This window comes from Nicotiana sylvestris, chromosome 9 (genome assembly GCF_000393655.2).
Source record: "Nicotiana sylvestris chromosome 9, ASM39365v2, whole genome shotgun sequence".
NCBI classification, from domain to species: domain Eukaryota; kingdom Viridiplantae; phylum Streptophyta; class Magnoliopsida; order Solanales; family Solanaceae; genus Nicotiana; species Nicotiana sylvestris.
This window is the reverse complement of record NC_091065.1, coordinates 86,528,893-86,551,481: the sequence shown is the minus strand read 5'-3', so window position 1 is coordinate 86,551,481 and position 22,589 is coordinate 86,528,893. Positions and strand designations below refer to the sequence as shown.

Genomic DNA, 22,589 nt, shown 5'->3' with positions numbered 1-22,589 from the left:
TCGCATGAATAACTTATATAGGTTCCCAATGATTGACCAAAGTGTTAGAAGCCCTTTAGGTCCCTGAATGTGCTTGTTTATATGAGCGACTGATTGTTACCTGTTATAATTAATATAGTCGACTTGATAAATGTCGTCGATTAACTTCCAACGACTGAATGTTCAAAATACTCTAATATGTACAGCCTCACTTGACTGAATGGACCTGTATTGTGACTTGAATGTTGGGTATTATCTATGAATGTTAGTTTGTAACTGCATTGTAAACAATTAAAAGAACCAGGCTAGGGCAGTTTTGAAATGGAACTTTCAGAAATTCAAAAAAAAGGGTCCTGAGGCTGCAATAGGCAGGGGCAGTAATAATCAAGGTTAACAGGGGTATTCTGGGGTGTTAAAAAGAACAGAAATAATTAGTTTAAATGAGCCGACAAGTAGGGTACTAATTTGGGATTAAACTAATACCAATGGGGAACAAGACACAAGGGTATGGGGCTCAAAATGAATAAACAAATGAGCCCATAATTCTGGATTAAACAAAAACCAGGCGTGGGGAATAAAGGGAGCTGACACCAAGCATGCTTAGGATGGGCTTAAAGAGTATGGGCATTCTGCCAATTGGCAGGCAGGGCAGCTCAGCTGTAATGGTGCATTTGGCCTATAAATAGGCCATTTGATAACTAAAACAGGGGCTGAAGTTTAAGGGTCTTAGGCTGGACTTTTAGCTTTCAGAGAGGGAAAAACAAAGGGCTGGAAAATTTGTTAGTCTAAAGAGAGGTCTAGTGAGTTCAAAGAAAACTGAAAAACACAAGTTAGTTTCCAATAAACACTGCAACCAAACACTGCCTGAAAGTTATATAAGAGTGCATATTGGTCAAGCTGTCTTGGCCAAGTTCTTGGTTTGCATTGGTTGAGCTGTTTCTGGTTATTGAATTGGTAGTGTTGCTGCATTGAATACTCTGTTGTTGCTGTTGTTTCATCCTTCTTTTCTGGGTTCATTGGTTTGGTACTCGACTATTTGTTGGTCCTCTTTGTTCTGGGAAATATTGTTGGTCGTCTGAGGTTTGTGGAAAACATTTGGTTTGGTTTGTTGCTGTGCTGTTGCTGTGTATCTGCTGCTGCTGTGTTTGTGGCATACTGCCCAGCTGACCATTCTTTTCTTCTTTTCGTTCTCTATACCAGGTACACGACTGATACACTGCCAATGTAACTTAAAAGTTGAGCATGAATACAAAAGAAAGGAGTTGAAGTTATTTATTTTCATGTGTAGCCTGTATATCGAACATTATATTGTGTATAATAGTTTACGTTTTTTTCCTGGATAGTATAGGTATTCCTCCTACATAATGAATGTCGATGTATGGCAACTTAACAGCATATTGTGTATATAGGCTGGTAGATAAAAGGATTGACAGTGTAGATAGGCTATACCTTAGACTTTAGCTATGTTTGTGATTAGTATATCCTTTAATGCATGTTAAGTAGGAAACAATACATTGTTAGTTAATCTTATTTCCTTTGATAAGCTGCCTCGTTATAACTGGCAAACCATACCTTTTGGAACAAACATCACAAGTCTACATTTCAACATTACAAATATCAAGCCCAAATCGAATGAGCTAAACAGGCCTTCATCGGAAAAGCAGTGGCCCAGGTCCGGCCAATATTGTATGGGCTGGGTTTGGGCCCATAGTGTCCATACGGCTGTCCATGTACGCGGTCGGGCTTCGGATTTTGCGAAAGCATTCGGGACTCCGCTATAAATAACCTGCAAACATGTAACTGAGTAGGATCATTGCTTTCATTAGTAGAGACTAACGTAATAGGAAAATGTAGTCACTATAGGATGCCCTTTAAAATAAGGACGAGGTGAGCCTCGATGAAAATAAACAAAACGTGCAAATGCGGGGCCCTTGTTTAAATGTATATTATCGAAGCATTTAGGTTCCAGGGCGGGTTGTTTAGCAAACCTCACAACCCTCCTAAAATAACAATACGATAGACTCTTTAGGACGCGCCTTAATAAATCTTACCTTCTTAAACTCGGGTGCGCATTTATGTGACCCAAATCCAATTCTCAACGGAGTCGAAATGTGTTTCTAATCACGGGTACATTGATTGTGACGTGGTTCGAGATGCGTGTCCATGACGTTGCCAATTCATTTTTTAAAAAAAGTAAGAATGAGATGAGCCTCGCCAAATAAAAATACAAATTGCGGGGCCCTCAGTAAATATTTGCTTTAAAAATTATTTGGATTTCGGGATGGACCGTTTAGTAAAATTCCACGGTCTTACCCAAATTAAATACGCTAGTCGCTTTAGGCGCGCCTTTAATAATTTAATTTCCTTAAACTCGGGTGCACATTGATGTGACCCAAATCCAAATCTCAACGGAGTCAAAGTGTGTCGACGACCACGGGTACATTGATTGTAACGTGGTTCGAGATATATTTTATAACGTTGCAATTCTTAAAAAAATAACAGTAAATGATAAAAGCGGTTGAAAGATAAAATTTGCACATAAGTTCATATTGTATTTAAAATCAGATAAATAAGCCAAATATAACAGTTGAGCGACCGTGCTAGAACCACGGAACTCGGGAATGCCTAACACCTTCTCCCGGGTTAACAGAATTCCTTATCCGGATTTCTGGTACGCAGACTGTAATATAGAGTCATTCTTTTCCTCGATTCGGGATTAAAATTGGTGACTTGGGACACCCTAAATCTTCCAAGTGGCGACTCTGAAATAAATAAACCAATCCCGTTTCGATTGTCCTTTAATTGGAAAAAACTCCCCTGCGCCCCCGCGGGCGCGGAAAAAGGAGGTGTGACACCATCTAATGGGAGAATGACATCGCTGACCATATAAAGCCTCAAATGGAGCCATCTTGATGTTGGACTGATAACTGTTGTGATAAGCAAATTCGGCCAAAGGCAAGAATTGATCCCACTGTCCCCCAAAGTCTATCACACATGCTCTGAGCATGTCCTTCAAGATCTGAACTGTCCGCTCTAACTCCCCGTCGGTCTGTGGATAAAATGTTGTGTTGAGATCTACACGGGTCCCTAACTCACTCTGTATGGCTCTCCACATATGCAAAGTGAAATGAGGGCCTCTATCTGATATGATGGAAATAGGCACACCGTGCAACCGAACTATCTCCCGAATATAAATCTGAGCCAACCCCTCTAAAGTATAAGTAGTTGCAACTGGAATGAAGTGTGCTGACTTGGTCAACCTGTCAACAATGAGCCAAACTACATCGATCTTCCGCAAGGTCCACGACAACCCAACTACAAAAGTCCATAGTAATGCGCTCCCATTTCCAGTCCGGTATAGTCATCTGTTGGAGTAAGCCACCTGGCCTCTGTTGCTCATACTTAACCTGCTGGCGATTTAGGCACCTAGGTACATACTTAACTATGTCTTTATTCATCCACCACCACCAATAATACTTTCTCAGGTCCCGATCCATCTTCGTAGCACCTAGATGAATAGAATACCGAGAACTATGTGCCTTTTCTAGAATCCTCTCCCTCAAGACATCGATATTAGGAATACATAGATGACCCTGGAGTCACATGACACCATCCTTGCCAATAGAAACCTACTTGGAACCACCCTATAGTACCGTCTCTTTGAGAACTACCAAGTATGGATCATTAAACTATCAAGCCTTGATCTACTCCAATAGTGAAGACTGGGCAACAACACATGCAAGAACTCAGCTGGGCTCTGAAATATCCAACCTCACAAGTCTGTTAGCCAAGGACTGAATGTCTAAGGCTAGTGGCCTCTTCTCTGCTGAAATGAAAGCCAAGCTACCCATACTCTCTCCCTTTCTACTCAAGGCATCCACGATTACATTCGCCTTATCAGGATGATGAAGAATGGTGATGTTGTAATCCTTCAGTAACTCAAGCCATCTGCGTTGCCTCAAATTGAGATCCCTTTTCTTGAACAAATGTTGCAAGCTGCGATGATCGGTGTAAACCTCACATGACACCCCATAAAGATAAAGCCTTCAGATTTTAAGATCATAAATAATTGCGGCTAACTCCAGATCGTGCACAGGGTAATTCTTCTCATGAATCTTCAACTGACGCTAAGCATATGCTATAACTTGCCCCTCCTGTATCAATATATAAACCAAGCCAAAGGGTGAAGCATCACAATACATAGTATATATCCCCAAACCGAAAGGCAACACTAGAACTGGTTTTGTAGTCAAAACTGCCATAAGCTTCTAAAAGCTCACCTCATAATCATCGGACCAACAAAATGAAGCACCCTTTTGGGTGAATCTAGTCAGAGGTGCCGCAATGGATGAAAAACCCTACACAAACCGGCGATAATAACCGTCTAACCCCAGGAAACTTCTGATCTCAGTCACCAAAGTGGGACGAGGCCAACTCTGAACTGCCTTAATCTTCTTAGGATCCACCTTAATACCCTTGACTGATACAACATACCCCATAAATGCCAAAGACTCTAGCCAGAACTCACACTTGGAGAACTTAGTATACAACTTCCGTTCTCGTAATGTCTGAAGCACCACTCTCAAATGCTGCTCGTGCTCCCCAAGCTACGTGAGTAGATCAAAATGTCATCAATGAAGACAATCACGAATAAATCAATATAAGTCCTGAACACCCTGTTCATGAAATCCATAAATGCTGATGGGGCATTAGTCAAGCCGAAGGACATAACGAGAAACTCATAATGGCCATATCTAGTACGAAAAGCAGTCTTCGGAACAACTGAGTCCCGAATTTTTAACTGATGGTACTTTGACCTTAAGTTAATCTTAGAGAACACCCTAGCACCCTGCAACTGGTCAAACAAATCATCAATACACAACAATGGGTACTTGTTCTTGATGATAACCTTATTCAACTAGCGGTAATCAATGCACATCCGCATAGTTCCATTTTTCTTCTTCACAAATAACGCTGGTGCACCCCAATGTGATACACTTGGTCTCACAAACCCCTTTGTTACCAACTCCTCAAGCTGCTCCTTCAACTCCTTCAACACTTTCGGAGCCATACGATACGGTAGGATAGATATAGACTGGGTACCTAGAGCTAAATCAATACGGAAATCAATATCATGATCTGGTGGCATGCTTAGAAGGTCAGAAGGAAACACATCGGTGAACTCCCGAACTACTGGCACTAATCAATCGTCGGAGGTTCCGCGGTGGTATCCTAAACATAGGCTAGATAAGCCAAACAACCCTTCTCGACTATATGTTGAGCCTTTAAAAAAGAGATTACCTGACTAGCTATGAACCCTTCCACTCCAATCTTAGTAACTCTGGCATCGCTAAAGTAACAGTCTTGGCATGACAATCAAGTATGGCGTGATATGGAGATAACTAGTCCATGCCCAAGATGACCTCAAAGTCGGTCATATCCAGTAGCAGAAGGTCCGCACTAGTCTTGTAACCACATAATGTGACCACATAGGACCGATAGATCTGATCCACAACCACAGAGTTGTCCGCAGGAGTGGACACATAAATTGGAGTACCCATGGACTTACGAGGAATATCCAGGAAATGATCAAATAGTGATGACACATATGAATAGGCAGATCCTGGATCAAATAACACCGAAACATCCCTATCTCAGACAGAAATAATACCTATGATCACGACATCTAAGACCATTGCTTCTGGTATGGCCGGAAAAGCATAGAATCTAGCTGGAGCGCCGACTGGCTGGCCTCCACCTGGCTGAACAATAGCTGACTGACATCCCCTACCTGGCCTCCACCTCTAGGATGGCCCCTTCCAGCTTGTCCCCTACCTCTGGGTGGTCGGACCGCTGGTGCTGCAATCATGGGCTGATGACCCTGCTGTACTGCCTTGCCTCAAAGTCTGGGACATGTTCTCTTCATGTGATCCGGATCTCCAAACTCGTAATGCCCTCTCGGTACCATAGACTGCTGCCTTGAAGTCTGACCCTGATGGCCTGGATACCCACTAGAAGAAACCTGAATGGCTGGTGGACGATATGAACTCTCCAGCACAATACTGAAATAGGCACTGGAAGAACCATGATGAGCTGGTGCGCGATAAGAACTCTATGGCATGGAACTAAAATAGAGTAGCGCTGGAGCACCCCGAGGAGGTGGTAGTGCTGGATATGTGGGCCTGCTAGGTTGACCCCCTCCCAAACTGACATCTACCCCTAGCTGGGGCACCTCTAAACTCTTAGAGAAATGGGCCCTCTTGTCCTTCTGCATCTTCTCTCTACCCCTCTGGCGGTAGCCCTCAATCATCCGAGCAATCTCCACTACTAGCTGATAATCAGTACCCATCTTAACCTCCCGGGCCATAGTAGCCCAAATACCGAGGTGCAACCCCACAACAAATCTCTTTACTCTCTCTACATCGGTAGGACGTATCATAAGTGCATGGCGGGACAACTCAGAAAATCTCGCCTCATAATCTGTCACTGACATCAGACCCTACGACAGGCACCTCGCCCTGATCCTCAATAATGGGATCCTCTATTGGATCCGCTGGTGGTGCAACTAGGGTAACTCTAGGATGTCCTTGTCCCCTAACTCGGGCCGGTGCCCTCCCCCGACCTCTACCTCAGCCTCTAGCAATGGGGGGAGCAGCTCCTCCTAGGTCCGGAACGTTTGCTACGCGCATTCTCACCATCTGTGAGAGAATAGGATAAAGAACTTAGTATACCATCAACTTGCACGATAGAGGATGAATAAAGATTAGTTTCCTAATACCCTATAGCCTCTCAAAGATAAGTGTAGAGATCTCCGCACCGATCCGCAATACTCTATTAGGTTTTCTCATAACTTGTGAGACTTACGTGAACCTAGTGCTCTGATACCATGTTGTCACGACCCAATCCCATTATACGTCGTGATGGTTCCCAACACCGTTGTTAGACAAGCCAACACTGATCAAACTAGTGGTTTTTCGTTTAAATAAATTACTAAGTGGATAACATGTACTCATTTGTTAATTTTATTTTAAATATTTGCAAAAGTAACATAATTAAACGAAAACAAGTGAGTACAAATCGAGATCATGTAAAAAAATCCAAAATCATAAGTCTACTAGTGTATGTGCCAAGACCTGGTGTCAAAAGTATGTGGGCATTCTAGTAGAATATACAAAAGAATACTAGTCTACTGTCTGAAAGAAAATAGACAGAAAAGTATATCTTAAAGAAAACTCCAGCTGTTGCAGAATGACTCAGAAGGCTGCTCTCCGTGAAGTCTCAAAACGGGGATCAAATCTGTGCACCGGACTAGTGACCAGATGCACCTGCCTCAAATCCTGAACAATTAAGTACAAAAGTGTAGCATGAGTACATAAAAATATACCCAGTAAGTATCTAGTCTAACTACGAATAAATAGTGACGAGAGGTCGACTACGACACTTACTAAGGGCCAACAATATGGTAATATAAAATTCTAATTAAACTTGATATATAGAGATAATAATAAAACTCAGAACAAGAAATAATTGAACAATTCTTTCATCATATTTAAGAACCCAAAACACTTCCTTCATTTAAAACAAATGATCTCTCAAACAATGAATTAATGTAATTATAAAAAGGGTTTCCAGTTCTATTATCACACACGAATTCCATCGAGGACGTTCAATCCGATTCAACATAAATGTAAATTGTGCACTGCCGAAGGTCGAACGACGCAAACTATAGATGCATCTATTAACCTGCCGAGGTGATCGGCCCACTCCCATGAGAGTAGCAGAAGGAATTACCCCGCTCGCGCATCATAAGTGCGACGTGGTCAAACATATGTTTATCAATAAATCATAACCCTTTCTTGATTCTTTTCAAAATAAAGACAACTCAACTTGAAGCTTTTAAATCCTTGATAATCCTCAACTTAGTTCCATTTGTAACAACTAACAAATATAATCAAATAACTGTGTCCACAAAGCATGGTGTAAACCTAAAACTATCCGGGCATAAACAGGAATAATAGCTATGTACGGGCTCTCGTCACTTCGTATGTACGTAGCCCCCCCACAAATAGTAGCACATTTTAATTAAATTCACCTATGGGGGTAAATTCCCTCTTACAAGGTTAGAAAAGAGACTTACCTTGTCTCAAAGCCTACTTCCCAATTCAAGAATGCGCTCAAACCTCCAAATTTGATGCCAAACGACTCGAAACTAGTCAAACATTACATAAACTAATCAATCTATGCTCAAAAGTTCATATCCCCACTATCAAAGTGATTACCCAACCCAAAATATGAGATTCCTAAAATTCACCCCCCTGGGGTCCATGTCCAAATTCTAGAAATTTCCGAAGAAACTTGTTACCCATAACCTTAGGAAGATAAATATCTGATTTTTACCAAGTTTTATAACTAATTTCATCGTCAAATCTCATTTTTATCAAAAACTTAGGTTTTCATCTAAACCTTTGATTTTCACTAATTTTTACATATTAATCTACCCATAATCTATGTATTTAACTCATGTTGTGTAGAAATTACTTACCTCAAAGTGTTAGGTGAAAACCCTCTTCCAAAAGCTCCAAATATCGCCTAAGAGATGAAGTGGAATGAAATAAATGGCCTAAGTCCTGCATTAAAAAAGTTGGGGACAGGCCTATGATGTTGCATTTGCGACACCAGGTTCGCAAATGCGAGGGTCGCAAATTCGACAAAACTCTCGCAAATGCAAAGCTTGGCTTCATCTACTAGGGTCTCAAAATGCGACGTAGGGGTCGCAGATGCGATCACTGTTGAGGTCGCAAATATGGCTCAGGTGTCGCAAATGCGAACAACGCCCTAGTATAGCTTCTTTGCAATTGCGAAGCTCTTCTTGCAAATGCGAGGTTTGCATTTGTGAACTATTTCTCGCATCTGCGAGACCTACAACTGATGCCAAGAAACACCAGAATCTAGTGTGTTTTTCATCCCTTCCGAACATCCAAAACTCACTCGAGTCCTCGAGGCTCCACACCAAACACTTACATGAGTAACAACATCATACAAACTTGCTCGCGTGATCGGAACACTAAAATAACATCAAAAATCACGAATTGGATGCCAAAACGCATGAATTTACTCTAAAACTACTCCCACACGTCCGATTCCTATCAAATCAACTCAGAATAACACCAAATTTTGCATGCAAGTTTTAAATGACATTACACACCTACTCCAACTTCTGGAACTAGAATTCGAACCCGATATATAAAAGTTCACCCTCGGTCAAATTTTCCAAAAACTTCAAGTTTCTAATTTTTGCCAAATGGCTCTGAAACGACCTACGGACATCCGAATCCACTTTTGAACACTCTCCTAAGTCCAAAATCACCATACGGAGTTATTCCCAGGCTCAGAATCCCAAACAAATGTCTAGAATGTAAAAATCCATTTCAACCCAAACTTATGGAATTCTATCAAAATGCTAACTTTCACTATTAGGCATCGAAATGCTCCCGGGTCATCCAAAATTCAATCTGAACGTACGCCCAAGTCCGAAATCATCATACGAACCTATTGGAACCGTCAAATTCCAATTCTGAGGTTGGTTACTAAAATGAGTAGTTAAGTTAATCACTTAATTTTGGCTTGCCTGACAGCGATGTTAGGTGCCATCATGACCTTTAATGAATTTTGGGTCATGAAAACATGGTATCAGAGCACTAGGTTCACTTAGGTCTTACGAGTCATGAGCAAGTCTAGTAAAGTCTTGCGTATCAGTATGGAGACGTCTGTACGTATCTTTGAGAGGCTACAGGGCTGTTAGAAACACTTCCCTTCTTGATTCTTCAACGTGCGATTTGATTCTTTTGAGGTTTATGCCTTTATTCCTTTCCTATTCAGTCATATGTAACGTGGAGCGCTAGTTATCAATTGGGAATTGAGGAATCGTAATGTTACTACAGATGTGGTGCAGGATGTTTCTCCCTACGTAATTGACTGGTTTATTGTCGTCACCTTGCCACCTAGCCTCTGCTGCTCATACTTAACCCGCTGGAAATTTAGACATCTCGCTACATACTCAACTATATCCTTCATCCGCCACCACCAATAATGCTGCCTCAGGTCACGATACATCTTCGTGGCACCTGGATGAATAGAATATCGAGAACTGTGTGCCTCTTCTAGAATCTTCTCCCTCAATCTATTAACATTAGGAACACATAAACGACCTTGGACTCGTTGAACACCATCATCACCGATAGTAACCTCCTTGGAACCACTCAGTAGTACTGTGTCCCTAAGAACCAACAAGTGCAGATCGTCTTACTGACAAGCCTTAATCTGCTCAAATAATGATGATTGAGCGATGACGCATGCAAGAACTCGGCTGCGCTCTGAAATATCCAACCTCATAAGTTTGTTAGCCAATAACTGAATGTCCCAAGCCAATGGCCTCTCATATGCTGAAATGAATGCCAAACTACCTATGCTCTCAGCCTTTTTGCTCAAGGCATCCACAACCACATTCACCTTCCTCGGATGATAAATGATGGTAATATCATCGTCCTTTAGTAATTCAAGCCACCTGCGCCATCTCAATTAAGATCCTTGTACTTAAACAAATGCTGCAAACTATGGTGATCGGTGTAAACCTCTTAGGACACCCTATAAAGATAATCCCTCTAGATCTTGAGAGCATGAACTATTGTAGCCAACTCCAAATTATGTACGGGATAATTCTTTTCGTAGGTCTTCAACTAACGTGAAGAATATGCAATAGCTTGCCCCTCTTACATCAATACACAACCCAAGACATTGCACGAAACGTCTTAATACACGGTATACATCCCTGAACCGGAGGGCAACACTAACACCGGTGTTGTAGTTAAAGTAGTCTTGAGCTTCTGAAAGCTCACCTTGCAATTATCGGACCGTCTGAACGAAGCACCCTTCTGGGTTAATCTTGTCAAAGGGGCTGCAATAGATGAGAAGCCCTCCATGAACCAACGATAATAACCTACTAACCCTAAGAAACTCCTGATCTCGGTTGCTATGGTAGGACGAGGCCAACTCTGGACTCCCTCGATCTTCCTAGGATCCATCTTAATACCCCCACCTAATACACCATTCCCCAAGAAAGCCATGGAATCTAACCAGAATTCACACTTGGAGAACTTCGCATATAGCTTCTGTTCCCGCAAGGTCTGAAGCACTAACCTCAAATTTTGCTCATGCTCCCCCATACTATGTGAGTAGATAAATATTCCATCAATGAAGACAATGACAAATGAGTCGATATATAGCTTGAACACCCGATTCATCAAATCTATGAATGTCGTCTGGGAGTTAGTCAAGCCGAAGGACATCACTAAAAACTCATAGTGCCCACACCTGATCTTAAAAGCCGTCTTCGAAACATCTGAAGCATAAATCTTCAGCTGATGATACCCAGATCTCAAATCGATCTTAGAGAACACCCTGACACTCTATAACTGGTCAAACAAGTCATCAATGCGCGACAACGAGTACTTATTCCTGATGGTGACCTTGTTCAACTAGTGGTAATCAATGCACATCCGCATACTCCCATCCTTCTTCTTTACAAATAACACCAGTGTGCCCCAAGACGACACACTAGGTTTAATGAACCCTTTCTCAAGAAACTCTTGAAGCTGCTCCTTTAACTCCCTCAGCTCCTTTGGAGCCATGCGATAAGGCGAAGTATGGTCTGGGTGCCTAACACCAAATCAATGCTGGAATCGAAATCCTGATGCAACGACGTACCTGGCAGATCGACAGGAAATACATCAAAAAACTCTCGTACACCAGCATTGAATCTAATGCGAGAGTCTCCATAGTAGAATCCCGAACAAAGGCCAAATAGGCCAAATAACCCTTCTCGACCATATGTCGAGCCTTCAAGAAAGAAATAACTCGGTTGGAAGTGCAAAAAGACGAACTCCTCCACTCTAATCTAGGCAACTTAGGCATCAGCAATGTAACAATCTTGGCATAGAAATCAAGGATGGCATGGTATTGAGACAACTAGTTGATCCCTAGGATAACCTCGAAATCAACTATATCAAGCAATAGAAGGTCCGCTCTGGTCTCATAACCACAAAAAGTCACCACACAAGACCGATAAACCCAATCCACAACAACAAGATCACCCACTGGCATGTACACATATACATGAACACCTAAGTACTCGCGAGATACATCCAGGTAAGGAGAAAATAGAGAAGAAACATAGGAATAAGTGGACCCTGGATCAAATAATACCGAGAGATCCTTACGAGAGACATAAATAGTACCTGTGATCATTGCATCAGAGGGGACTGCCTCAGGCCTGGCTAGGAAAGAAAAACTAGATAGAGCACCACCTAACTAGCCTCCACCTTTAGGGAAACCCCTACCCACCTAGAAACCACCTCTGATTGGATGAGCGGGGGTGTGGTAGCCGGTGCGACAATCATGGGCTAATGGTCCTGCTGCTCGGCCTTGCCCAAAGTCTGGGACAAAACCTCTTCATATGGATAAACACCCCACACTCAAAACAACCCCTCAGAGCAGTGGATTGCTGACCTAAAGTATTAACCTAATGGCCTGAATACCCACTAAAGGAACCCTGAATAGCTGGCGGACAATAAGTACTCTTTGGAATAGCACAAAAGTAAGGTCATGTTGGAGCACTCCGAGCAGGCAGTTATGCTAACTGCATAGGCCTGCTAGACTGGCCCTTCATGAACTGAGCTCTTTCCCTAGGTGGGGCACCACTGAATCCACCAAACTGTCGGGGCCGCTTGTCCTTCGGCGCAAACTCTCCACTGTGATTATGGATACGCTCGATCCTTTGAGCTATATCCCTAATCTGATGAAAGAGAGTCCCCATCTCTACTTAACGAGCCATTAAAGCCTGAATCTCATGGTGCAAACCTGCAATGAACCTCCGCACCCTCTCTACGTCTATAAGGAGTATATTAGTTGCATGGCGAAACAAATTAGTGAATCTCACCTCATAATCGATCATAGACATGTCTATGACCCTGACATAGTCGCTCAAACTAACCCTAAAGCTCTTTTCTCTCCGAAGGTGGTATGTAGTTCTCCAAGAACATATGTGTAAACTGATCCCAAGTCAAGGGAGGTGAACCTGCTGGCCTACTATAGAGGTAAGCCTTCCACCATCTGCGGGCCTTGCCCTCAAGCTAAAAGGTGGTGAAGTCCACCCTGTTGGACTCCAATATCCCCATGTTATGTAGCCTATCCTTGCACCGGTCGATGGAATCATATGGGTCCTCTAACCGCTCACCCCCAAAGTTAGGAGGACAAAGCATAGTCCATTTGTCCAGCCGCTTTTGCTAATCGACGGTCGCGACTTGTATTGGCTCTGGCACAGCCACTGCAACTGGCTGGGCCCCGCCCGTAGGTAGTGCACCTAGGGTCTGATAAGTAGTAGACACGTGCCCTAGATCCTGAGTGGTAGGGGTCTGTGATCCCGCTCCCGCATGAGATATGGATAGGTATGCTGGAAATAAATCAGCCTGCATCATAGAGTCCGTAAACCACAACATACGTCCATTGACCTCTTGAAATCCCAGTGCAGTCATGAAATCTGCCGGGGCTAGCTCTGTTGTAGGCGCCTCATCCTGCTCGTCAATAACATGATCCTCTAATGGATCCACTAGTGGTAGAACAGGAGCAACTCTAGGATGCCATCATCCTATGACAGGAGCTGGAGGCCTCCCCCAGCCTCTGCCTCGGCCTCTAGCAATGGGGGGAATAGATCCTATACCACCCGGTACATCTTCTGCACGCATTTTCACCATATGTGAGAGATCAATAGAAAGATACTTAGCACAATATCAGCTGCACAATAGTAGATAAAGAAAGAGAGGTTTCCTAATATCGTGCAGCCTCCCAAAGATAAGTACAAACGTGTCCGCACTGATCCACAAGACTCTACTAGGCCTACTCATGACTCGTGAGACCTATGTGAACCTAAAGTTCTGATACCAAACTGTCACGACCCAAAACCCGTAATAGGTTGTGATGGCGCCTAACGCCGTTGTTCAACAAGCCCACAAGCGAACCTCCAATTTAGTTATCCCCTTTTGAATTTTTATACAGAAGTTTCCTTTTTTAAAAGAACGTGATCTCATGCAACTGTACATAATCTTTTCTTAAAAATACTAGCATGAGAAATATATAAATCCGGTGCCACAAGTGCATGAGCAAACTAGAGAATATATAAAACTATTACAACTATTAGATCGAAGCAAGGCAAGCAGCTTACCACTAAGTTTCCTTATAAGTGTGGCTACGCGCCTGTGTGACCACTGGTAGTACACGTCTCAGTACCTGCACATTTATTACATAAGTGTGCATAAGTATGTAAAATAATACGTACCTAGTAAGTAGCTAGTCTAACCTCAAAGAAGTAGTAACGAGGGATCGACTTGACACTTACTAGTGGTCAACCTATAATAAAAATACATAAAGTAGGCATGAAGAATGTACAACAAGTATCGACAAAACAAATAATCAAATCACTAAATATGACATAGCCGGCCTTGAAGGTGCTAACTCAACCGTTACCAAACCAAATCCAGTCTCATGTATTAAGCACGAAGCTACCAAGGCAGACGACCTGATCCCATAGGAATAGTGGTACTAAGTACTGTCGAGGCAAACGACCCAATCCCATAAGAATATGTTATTACACTGTCGATGAGAACATCCCGATCCCATAAGAGTAATTTAACACACTACCGAGGTGAACGGCCCGATCCCATTGGAGTAGAAAATCTTACCCCGCTCGCGGAAGTACATGTGAGTCGAGAAGACACAGATCCATAGTTCATCAAATATTTCCAAAGTTAGAGGCTAAGTTAGTATCTTTATTCTAATCCCCAATCTCAGTCATAATAAAAGAGATCAATACACAAAGATAGATACAAATAACACAATTAAGGCATAATGTGAATCTAGTTCTACCCGGACATAACATGAGTATAGCTACGTATGGGCTCTCGTCACCTCGTGCGTACATAGCTCCCCACAACAAGTAGCACGCAACAATTAATGCACTTACGGGAAAAAAATTCCTCTTACAAAGTTAGGCAGAGACTTACGTCGCTTTCAAGTTCACTAATCAGCTCTTTAACCTCACTAGAACTCTCCAAATGAAGCTGAGTAGTCCAAAGCTAATAAAAAATAAACTAATCAGCAAGTGCTCAAAAGTTTATTATTTAACCACTACAGTAAATTACGTAACCCATTTTGGAAGGTCCCTAAAAGTCACCCTCGGGCCCACGTGCCCGAATTTTAGAAATTTTCGAAGATAAATGTTACTCATGACCTCACAAACTCAAATATATAATTCATTCCAATTTCCATAACCAAATCCGTGATCAAATCCCAATTTTACTTAAACCCTAGGTTCTCCACAAATTCCCACAAAATTCACTAATTCCCATATTTAATCTACCTATAATACATGTATTTAATTTTAAAAAGGGTAGAATTTACTTACCTTGTTATTTTAATGAGAACCGCCCACAAAAGTGCTCTCAAATTCGCCCAAGACCAAGTAAAAATGTGTGAAAAATAGGCTAAGTCCCGAATTAAATGCACTCTACTGCCTAGCAATTTTCACACCTGCGGTCAGAAACTCTGCATCTGCGGCTCCTCGCCCGCACCTGCTCATCCGTACCTCCAGATCACCTCATGCATGTGCGACCAAGGCCAAGCTACCTCGATCCACACCGGCGGACCCCTCATCGCAGGATCGCTTTTACTTCTGCAAAAAATTACTTGCTTCTGCGGACCTCACAGACTCCCCTCCATTCTGCACCTGCGACCAAGGTCCGCATCTGCAACCATTTCCACCGCAGGTGCAAATGCATCAGATACATGAAACCTTCAGCACTTTGCCAAAGTGCAATCACGCTCCGTCGACCATCCGAATTCCACCCGAGGGCCCCAGGACCTCGACCAAACGTGCCAACAAGTTCCAAATATCATTCCAGACTTAGACGAAGCCTTCAATCACATCAATCAATATCAAAAACGCGAATCGCATGCCAATTCAAGACTATTAAAACTAATGAATTTCCAACATCTAAAATCGATATCGAAATCTATCGAAAAAACTTTGATTGACCTCAAATTTTGCACACAAGTCATAAATGACACAACGGTCCTACTCTAACTCTGGAACCAATAATCGGAGCCCGGTATCAACAAAATCAACTCTCGGTCAAACTTCTTAACCTGCCAAACCTTCAAGTTTCCAACTTTCACCAATTTAAGCCACAACGACCTACAGACCTCCAAATCAATATCCAGATACACTTATAAGTCAAAAATCATCATACAAACCTATTGGAATTATCAAATCCTGGTTCCGATATCGTTTACTCAAAATCTTTACTCAATCCAAACTTGACCTTCTTTGGCCACTATTAAGGAACTAAGTGTTCCGATTTAAACCCAAACCCTTCCAAACCTGAATCGACCATCCTCGAAAGTCACAAAATAGTAAAAATACATACGACAAGTCATAATCAGGGGTACATGGATTTAGAAAATAAAATGACCAGTCGCATCATTATATGTTTGGATTGGGTGTTGTTATAAATGATTGAGAATATTCTTTGGAGTTTATATCTCAATTTTTAGAGAATTGGGTGAAGATTCGAGGTTGTTTTGTTAGGATTTCATTTTGAAACTCGAAGAAGAAGACTTAAACAAGTTATATATATTTTGTATTTCAGTTGTAGAAACGACATACAAAATATATACAACTAATAGAATTATATATAAGTTGTATATAAATTATAGTTTTTCACAAGATTCTTGTCACGACCCAAAATCCCACCATAAGTGTCATGATGGTACTTAGTCTCTAAGACTAAGTAAGCCATTTATAATAACAATTCAAGCCATTTTTTTAGGATAATCGAAACCAACAACGGAAATAAAGATACAACCTCCCAAGACTAGTAGTACTGAGTCATGAACTCTAACTTAATACATGAAATGATCTGAAGGAAATCAAATATACATTACTGCTCGAATAATAATTAACAGTACGATAAGAGGGAAAGACTCCAAGGGACTGCGATGACCAAACAACCCTACCTTGAATCCTTGCGATCACACTCTAACTCTGTCCGAGTCCTATATCTCCAATACCTGGCTCTGTACAAAAAAATGTACAGAAGTGTAGTATGAGTACACCACAGCGGTACCCAGTAAGTATCAAGACTAACCTCGGTGGAGTAGTGACGAGGTACAGTCAAGACACTCACTAATCAATAAACCTGTGCAGTGTAGCAGTATATTATAATAATAATAATAATAATAATAATAATAATAATAATAATAATAATAATAATAATAATAATAATAATAATAATAATAGAAACAAATAACAATGATGGCAACTAGAATCAATCAATGATATAAACAACAAGGCAACAAGAACACCAATAATATTGCTTAAACGAATAAGGAACACAAATCAATCAAGTCTCAGATATATGTCTTTCAAATGCAAGCACTTCAATAAAATCCTTAGGATATAATCCTGCCAAATAAATATATATTTCGAATTTACTCTCTTAAATAACTAGCTTTCAACAAAAATTCTTTCAAATAATTTTTTTGGAATATAATTCCTTCAAATAAATGTCATCATGTGACATCTTACTTCATAATCATACAATACTGGTCTCGCCCACTTTCATATTTCCACGGCACCTCGTGCCCATATTTCTTTCATAACTGCAGGGACAACTCACGTGCCAAAAATATCAATATATATATAAAAATCTGCACGATCAATTTATTTTAGAAATAGTTTTAATGAAGAAAATGACATTGTACTTAAATTAAAACGTTAGATAAAATATTGATTTGGATGTAAAAATTATTAAATTAAAATATAATGGTAATTTCTTTTCTTAAAACAACTCAATCATTAAAAATCAGTAAAACCAAAAATATAAATCTTCAAAGTCTCGTACTAAAAAGTCAAGCCAAAACAATGCAATAAGGAGCACAAAACACATAATCATAAAGTCAACTAGTACATCACGGAAGAAGACATGAATTTACATACTAATGAAATAAAATCACCAAGGACAAGAACATAAATAAAGAAATATCAACGGGGCACTCCCGAGCACCGCCTCGTAGTCCCAAATTATAAATAAACTCACAATAGCTCATTTCCTTATATCACCACGGGAGCCTTCACATATAATTTTAAAGAAAATATTTTTCCCCGAAATCGCATCCTGCGTTTTAGCCACCCTTATCACACCGCATGACTTCTAGTAGTTCCCCTACTAGCCACACGTTTCAAGCCACCCTTATCTCACCACATGCGTTTCAACACCCTGCCCTTATATCACCGCATACGTATCAATATCACAATATTTCCCAAATCGCATCTCAAGTTCCCAAATATCACAACATAATACAACTTGCACCTCAAATGCCCAATTATAGCAACATAATAAAACTTGCACATCAAGTGATCACATATCAAAACATATCACAAATTGCACATCAAGTGCTCAAATATTACAACATATTACAAATTTCATATCCAATGCTCAAATCTTACAACATATCACAAATTTTACGTCAAGTGCTCAAATATTACAACATATCACAAATTGCACATCAGGTGCCCAAATATTACAACTTGCCACATAAATCAACAATACATTATTTATCCACAATAAGAAGCTCACGGCTCGGTCATAATGCGCACATAAATTCTAACAAAATATTTGGGAGTGAAAACTCAACAAAATAATATTTCACAATTTAACACTTCGCCTCAATATGATTTACATCCTTTATAACTCAATATCAATTTCAACAACATGAACTGAAAAGAAATTCATCAAGGGACAACACTTTTTTTTTAATTCACAACTTCATGAAATAAATAGATTTATTCATCTTATTAACTAAATTTCTCATTTAAATTGTATGTAGATAAAAGCAATAATGAAAATTATTTCCATAAAAATAGCAACTCAAACAAACATAGAGTTCACATAAAAGTCAAGTAGCAATCGCACTAAATTATCTGATAAAAATAATCTAGACAAATAAGGAATGAGATATGACATATAAGAGATTGAATAAGTCCCAACAATTTTACAATTTAATACATAAGGTTGTCTACGAATTTTAACCGATATAATTTGCACATATAAACCAAGTACGTACTCGTCACCTCGCGTACATGGTTTTCAATCACACAATTTCCACATAAGACTCAATGCCTAAGGGGAAATTCCCCCACACAAGGTTAGGCAAGATACTTAGCTCAAATCACGCTATCTCAATCCAATAATAGATAATTTTCCTTGATTATCCAGCTCTGAATAGTTCGAATCTAGCCAAAAATAATTCAATACAATCAACACAAATTATTGGAATCAATCCCATATGAAAATACCAAATTTTCCAATAAAATCCGAAATTAGATAAAAATTGGCCGTGGGGCCCACGTCTCGAAATCCGACGAAAGTTACAGAATATGAACGGCTATTCAACCACGAGTCCAACCATACTAAAATTACTAAATTCCAACAATGAATCGACTTCCAAATCTTAAATCTAAGGTATAGAGAATTTCTACCATTTTCAACCCAATTCACTAATTTCATGATAAAAACAACAGTAGATTCATGTATTTTAACCAAAATCGAGTTAGAATCACTTACCCCAATCCATATGGTGAAAATCGCCTAAAAAATCGCTTCAATCCGAGCTCCATAGCTCCAAATATGTTAAAAATGGTAGAAACTCGCGATTTGTAATCTGTCCAGGTAAGTCGTAGGTGTCGAATACGACTTATAAATCGCATTTGGTAACAGCGATTTGTCTCTGCCTCAGAACACAACATTACCTGCCTTCAGTAAATCAATCATAACGTTTTGTACAAATGTCCACATGATGAACGGTTTGAAGCATTAGAAACTAGACTCAAAGACCTTTAATTTGATAGGCTGTGCATCATATAACACCTTATATATATGTAGATATGCTTATCCAAAGTGTGATCTTGTGCGTGCTCATTTAGAATTTTAGTCTATCTTGAAATTTTCCAACTTGGCTTAGACTTAGGCTTCTCCTTAGACCCTAAATAACTTATAATTTACTTCATACACTTATTATCATATCCAATTGATATCCATCATATTAATAGTCCGTCTTTGCACACAAAATAATATAATTAGCGCACATCAACTTTCTTAATAGCTTAAGTACTTCAAAAAAATTTTCTGGGGTGTTACATTCTCCCTCACTTAGGATCATTCGTCCTCGAATGAGAAGTAGAGTCGACCCAATTCTGCACATAGCTTCACTCTTTTCTCACACACCTCAAGTTTCCAAAATTCGAGTAACTCTCAAATTTTTTAGAAATTTTGGCAGAGGCTCCCCTGTAATTGGGCTTATCCACCTGTCAGAGTAACACCAAAATAACTCCTAACAACACATCCACAACCCAAATCAATAACACTAATCTCAGAATTACAATAATTGCATCATCATAATGATATTTGAACATAAAACACATCATATATATATATATATATATATATATATATATATATATATATATATATCCCTAACTACATCTCTGGTTTTAATAATTATCCATAATTGATTACAACATCGCCAATTAACTTGCTGAAACAAAATCTCGTTTCGAACCTCCACTTTACTAACAACGAGGCACGAGGCATGAAGATCTCATAATTATTTACCTAAATTAACGAGTCACATTTTACGCCACTTGGCACTCACCTCATAGGCTGAAACTAAATAATTACAACACGAATTTAGCAAAAATATGCACAATAACACATAAAAGAATTATCAAATAAGCCTAACAGGCATGACTCCCTGTTAATACTATAGTACAAATTATAATTTCACAAAAAGGATAATTTAAACACATAAATTTTCATCACAAGGATCTCGTCCTCATATAACTTGAATAGCAGCACATAGCCCGTTTTAAATATTTCACATCCTCTAAAAATTGTGAGAACCTCGTCCTTAACTCTGAATCAAAAGTATTTTGCACATTGTGCCAACTGAATTCTTTTCATTTCCTTTCTTTCTTCTTTTAAATAATTTCCGTTAAACACAATCACAACATATAATGAACCTTCATACCGGTAGGGAATATAATTCACAATTGAAATCAATTATTTGGAAATTACATCAAACTCACCGAAATGATTAACAAAATTCACTTTTAGCCTCAACACTATTCTTACTGACCAACACATAATGATAAACATAGCTATCTCCATAACATCTCTCAACAGGAGTATTCATATAAGTAGACTTTAGGATTAAGAAACTCACTCATGAGTGGAGAATATTAGGAGGATTTGCCTCGCTACTCAGGATCGAATCAAGTTAGTAAAATTGTTACTTTGTAATAACTCGAGATCGTATTTGGAATGACACTATCTGGTGTAGTAACCTCTGCCATACCATAGCAAATATATCAATGGGTGGGCCCCACCTCTTAGGTGCCCTCTACCCGCTTGTCCTCCACCCCTAACTGATAGTGTAGGTAGAGTAGTAATTGTAATGGAGTGTGTGGCATGTGTGTTCTGATGAAATAGGTTTCTCCCAAGTCTCGAATAATTTCTCATGATGTGCCTAGTATCACCACACTCAAAACAACCCACTTACGGTTCGGCTTCTCATATTGTGTCTGTGCCGGATAACTGAATAACTATTGTACGAAATCCCGTTCCAGCGGTGCATTAAAAGATGACTGTCCCACATGAGAGACCTGATTAATTGGAGCACAACGAGTATTCAAAAATGCGGTCTGGGCTGGCCGACCACCCAAGCCTCTGCCATAATGAGTTATAACTGCAAAGAAGAATCTGCCGAATTCTACAGAACCTCGAGACCTTTTGGTTTCCTTAGTTTCCTTTTTTTTCCTCGCTCCGAACACGTTCTAGCATCTTAGCAAATTTTTTTTTACCACTAGTCGAAATGAAGTATCAGCCTGCAGTTCCCAAGTCATACAAAATTTTATGATCATAATAGAGTCCTTTAATGAATCCATGGACTCGTTCTCTTGCTGTAGGAACGAATGTAGGGATATTACATGCTAATGCACTAAACCTGATGTCATATTCTGATATTGTCGTGGTGTCCTTATACAACTGTTCAAACTCTCTGTGCCACAGATTATGGAGAGTCTGGGGAAAAAACTCTTTCAAAGCATTTCTGAAGACTGAGCCCAAGTAGATGGTTGGTCTGCCCTCTCCATATGCTTTCCACAAACACCGATGGAGAATTATCTCTTCCAAGGCCAATTTCTTCTTTTACTATGCTAACTTAACATTGTTAAGTTGATCCATTTCTTTACATGCTCTTCGATTATTGCTTGAGTTAACTCTTCCCCCTATTTATACACAACGATAAGTAAAGCTCCATACAGACAAATCTTCGAATGAACCACATAGTCTAGAAGATCATCAACCACCGTACTTCCTTTGAAGCACCCCATAATCCGCAACCGAGACATCCACACTGAGTAGACCTTCTGTAAATTTAAAGTG

At 40.1% G+C, this 22,589-nt stretch overlaps 2 protein-coding genes across 2 annotated transcripts in view; both read right to left on the bottom strand.

The window, feature by feature from the left end:
* Positions 1 to 6,328, bottom strand: part of LOC138877880 (uncharacterized) — an 85,255-nt gene extending 78,927 nt beyond the window's left edge. Inside the window, exons 1-7 of the mRNA XM_070157526.1 lie at positions 6,191 to 6,328; positions 5,945 to 6,091; positions 4,348 to 4,586; positions 3,751 to 4,023; positions 2,835 to 3,239; positions 1,306 to 1,336; positions 1,136 to 1,195 (exon numbers count right to left, since the gene is read on the bottom strand). Coding sequence (XP_070013627.1) covers positions 1,136 to 1,195; positions 1,306 to 1,336; positions 2,835 to 3,239; positions 3,751 to 4,023; positions 4,348 to 4,586; positions 5,945 to 6,091; positions 6,191 to 6,328 — 1,293 coding nt within the window. The remainder of the gene's footprint in view (positions 1 to 1,135; positions 1,196 to 1,305; positions 1,337 to 2,834; positions 3,240 to 3,750; positions 4,024 to 4,347; positions 4,587 to 5,944; positions 6,092 to 6,190) is intronic.
* A 3,614-nt stretch (positions 6,329 to 9,942) lies between these two features.
* Positions 9,943 to 11,201, bottom strand: LOC138877879 (uncharacterized). The gene is made up of 3 exons (XM_070157525.1): positions 10,804 to 11,201; positions 10,367 to 10,543; positions 9,943 to 10,255 (listed from the first exon to the last, which is right to left on the bottom strand). Exons 1-3 carry the CDS (start codon positions 11,199 to 11,201, stop codon positions 9,943 to 9,945), a joined length of 888 nt encoding a protein of 295 aa, XP_070013626.1.
* Positions 11,202 to 22,589: the final 11,388 nt, after the last annotated feature.

Coding starts and splice junctions, on each gene's coding strand:
- LOC138877879 (XM_070157525.1), bottom strand. CDS start 11,201: ATGGGGGAGCATGAGCAAAATTTGAGGTTAGTGCTTCAGACCTTGCGG. Junction 10,544..10,803: donor TTGCCCTCCGGTTCAGGGAT/GTATACCGTGTA, acceptor GAGATGGCGCAG/GTGGCTTGAATTACTAAAGG. Junction 10,256..10,366: donor TTGGCTAACAAACTTATGAG/GTTGGATATTTC, acceptor GTTGGTTCTTAG/GGACACAGTACTACTGAGTG.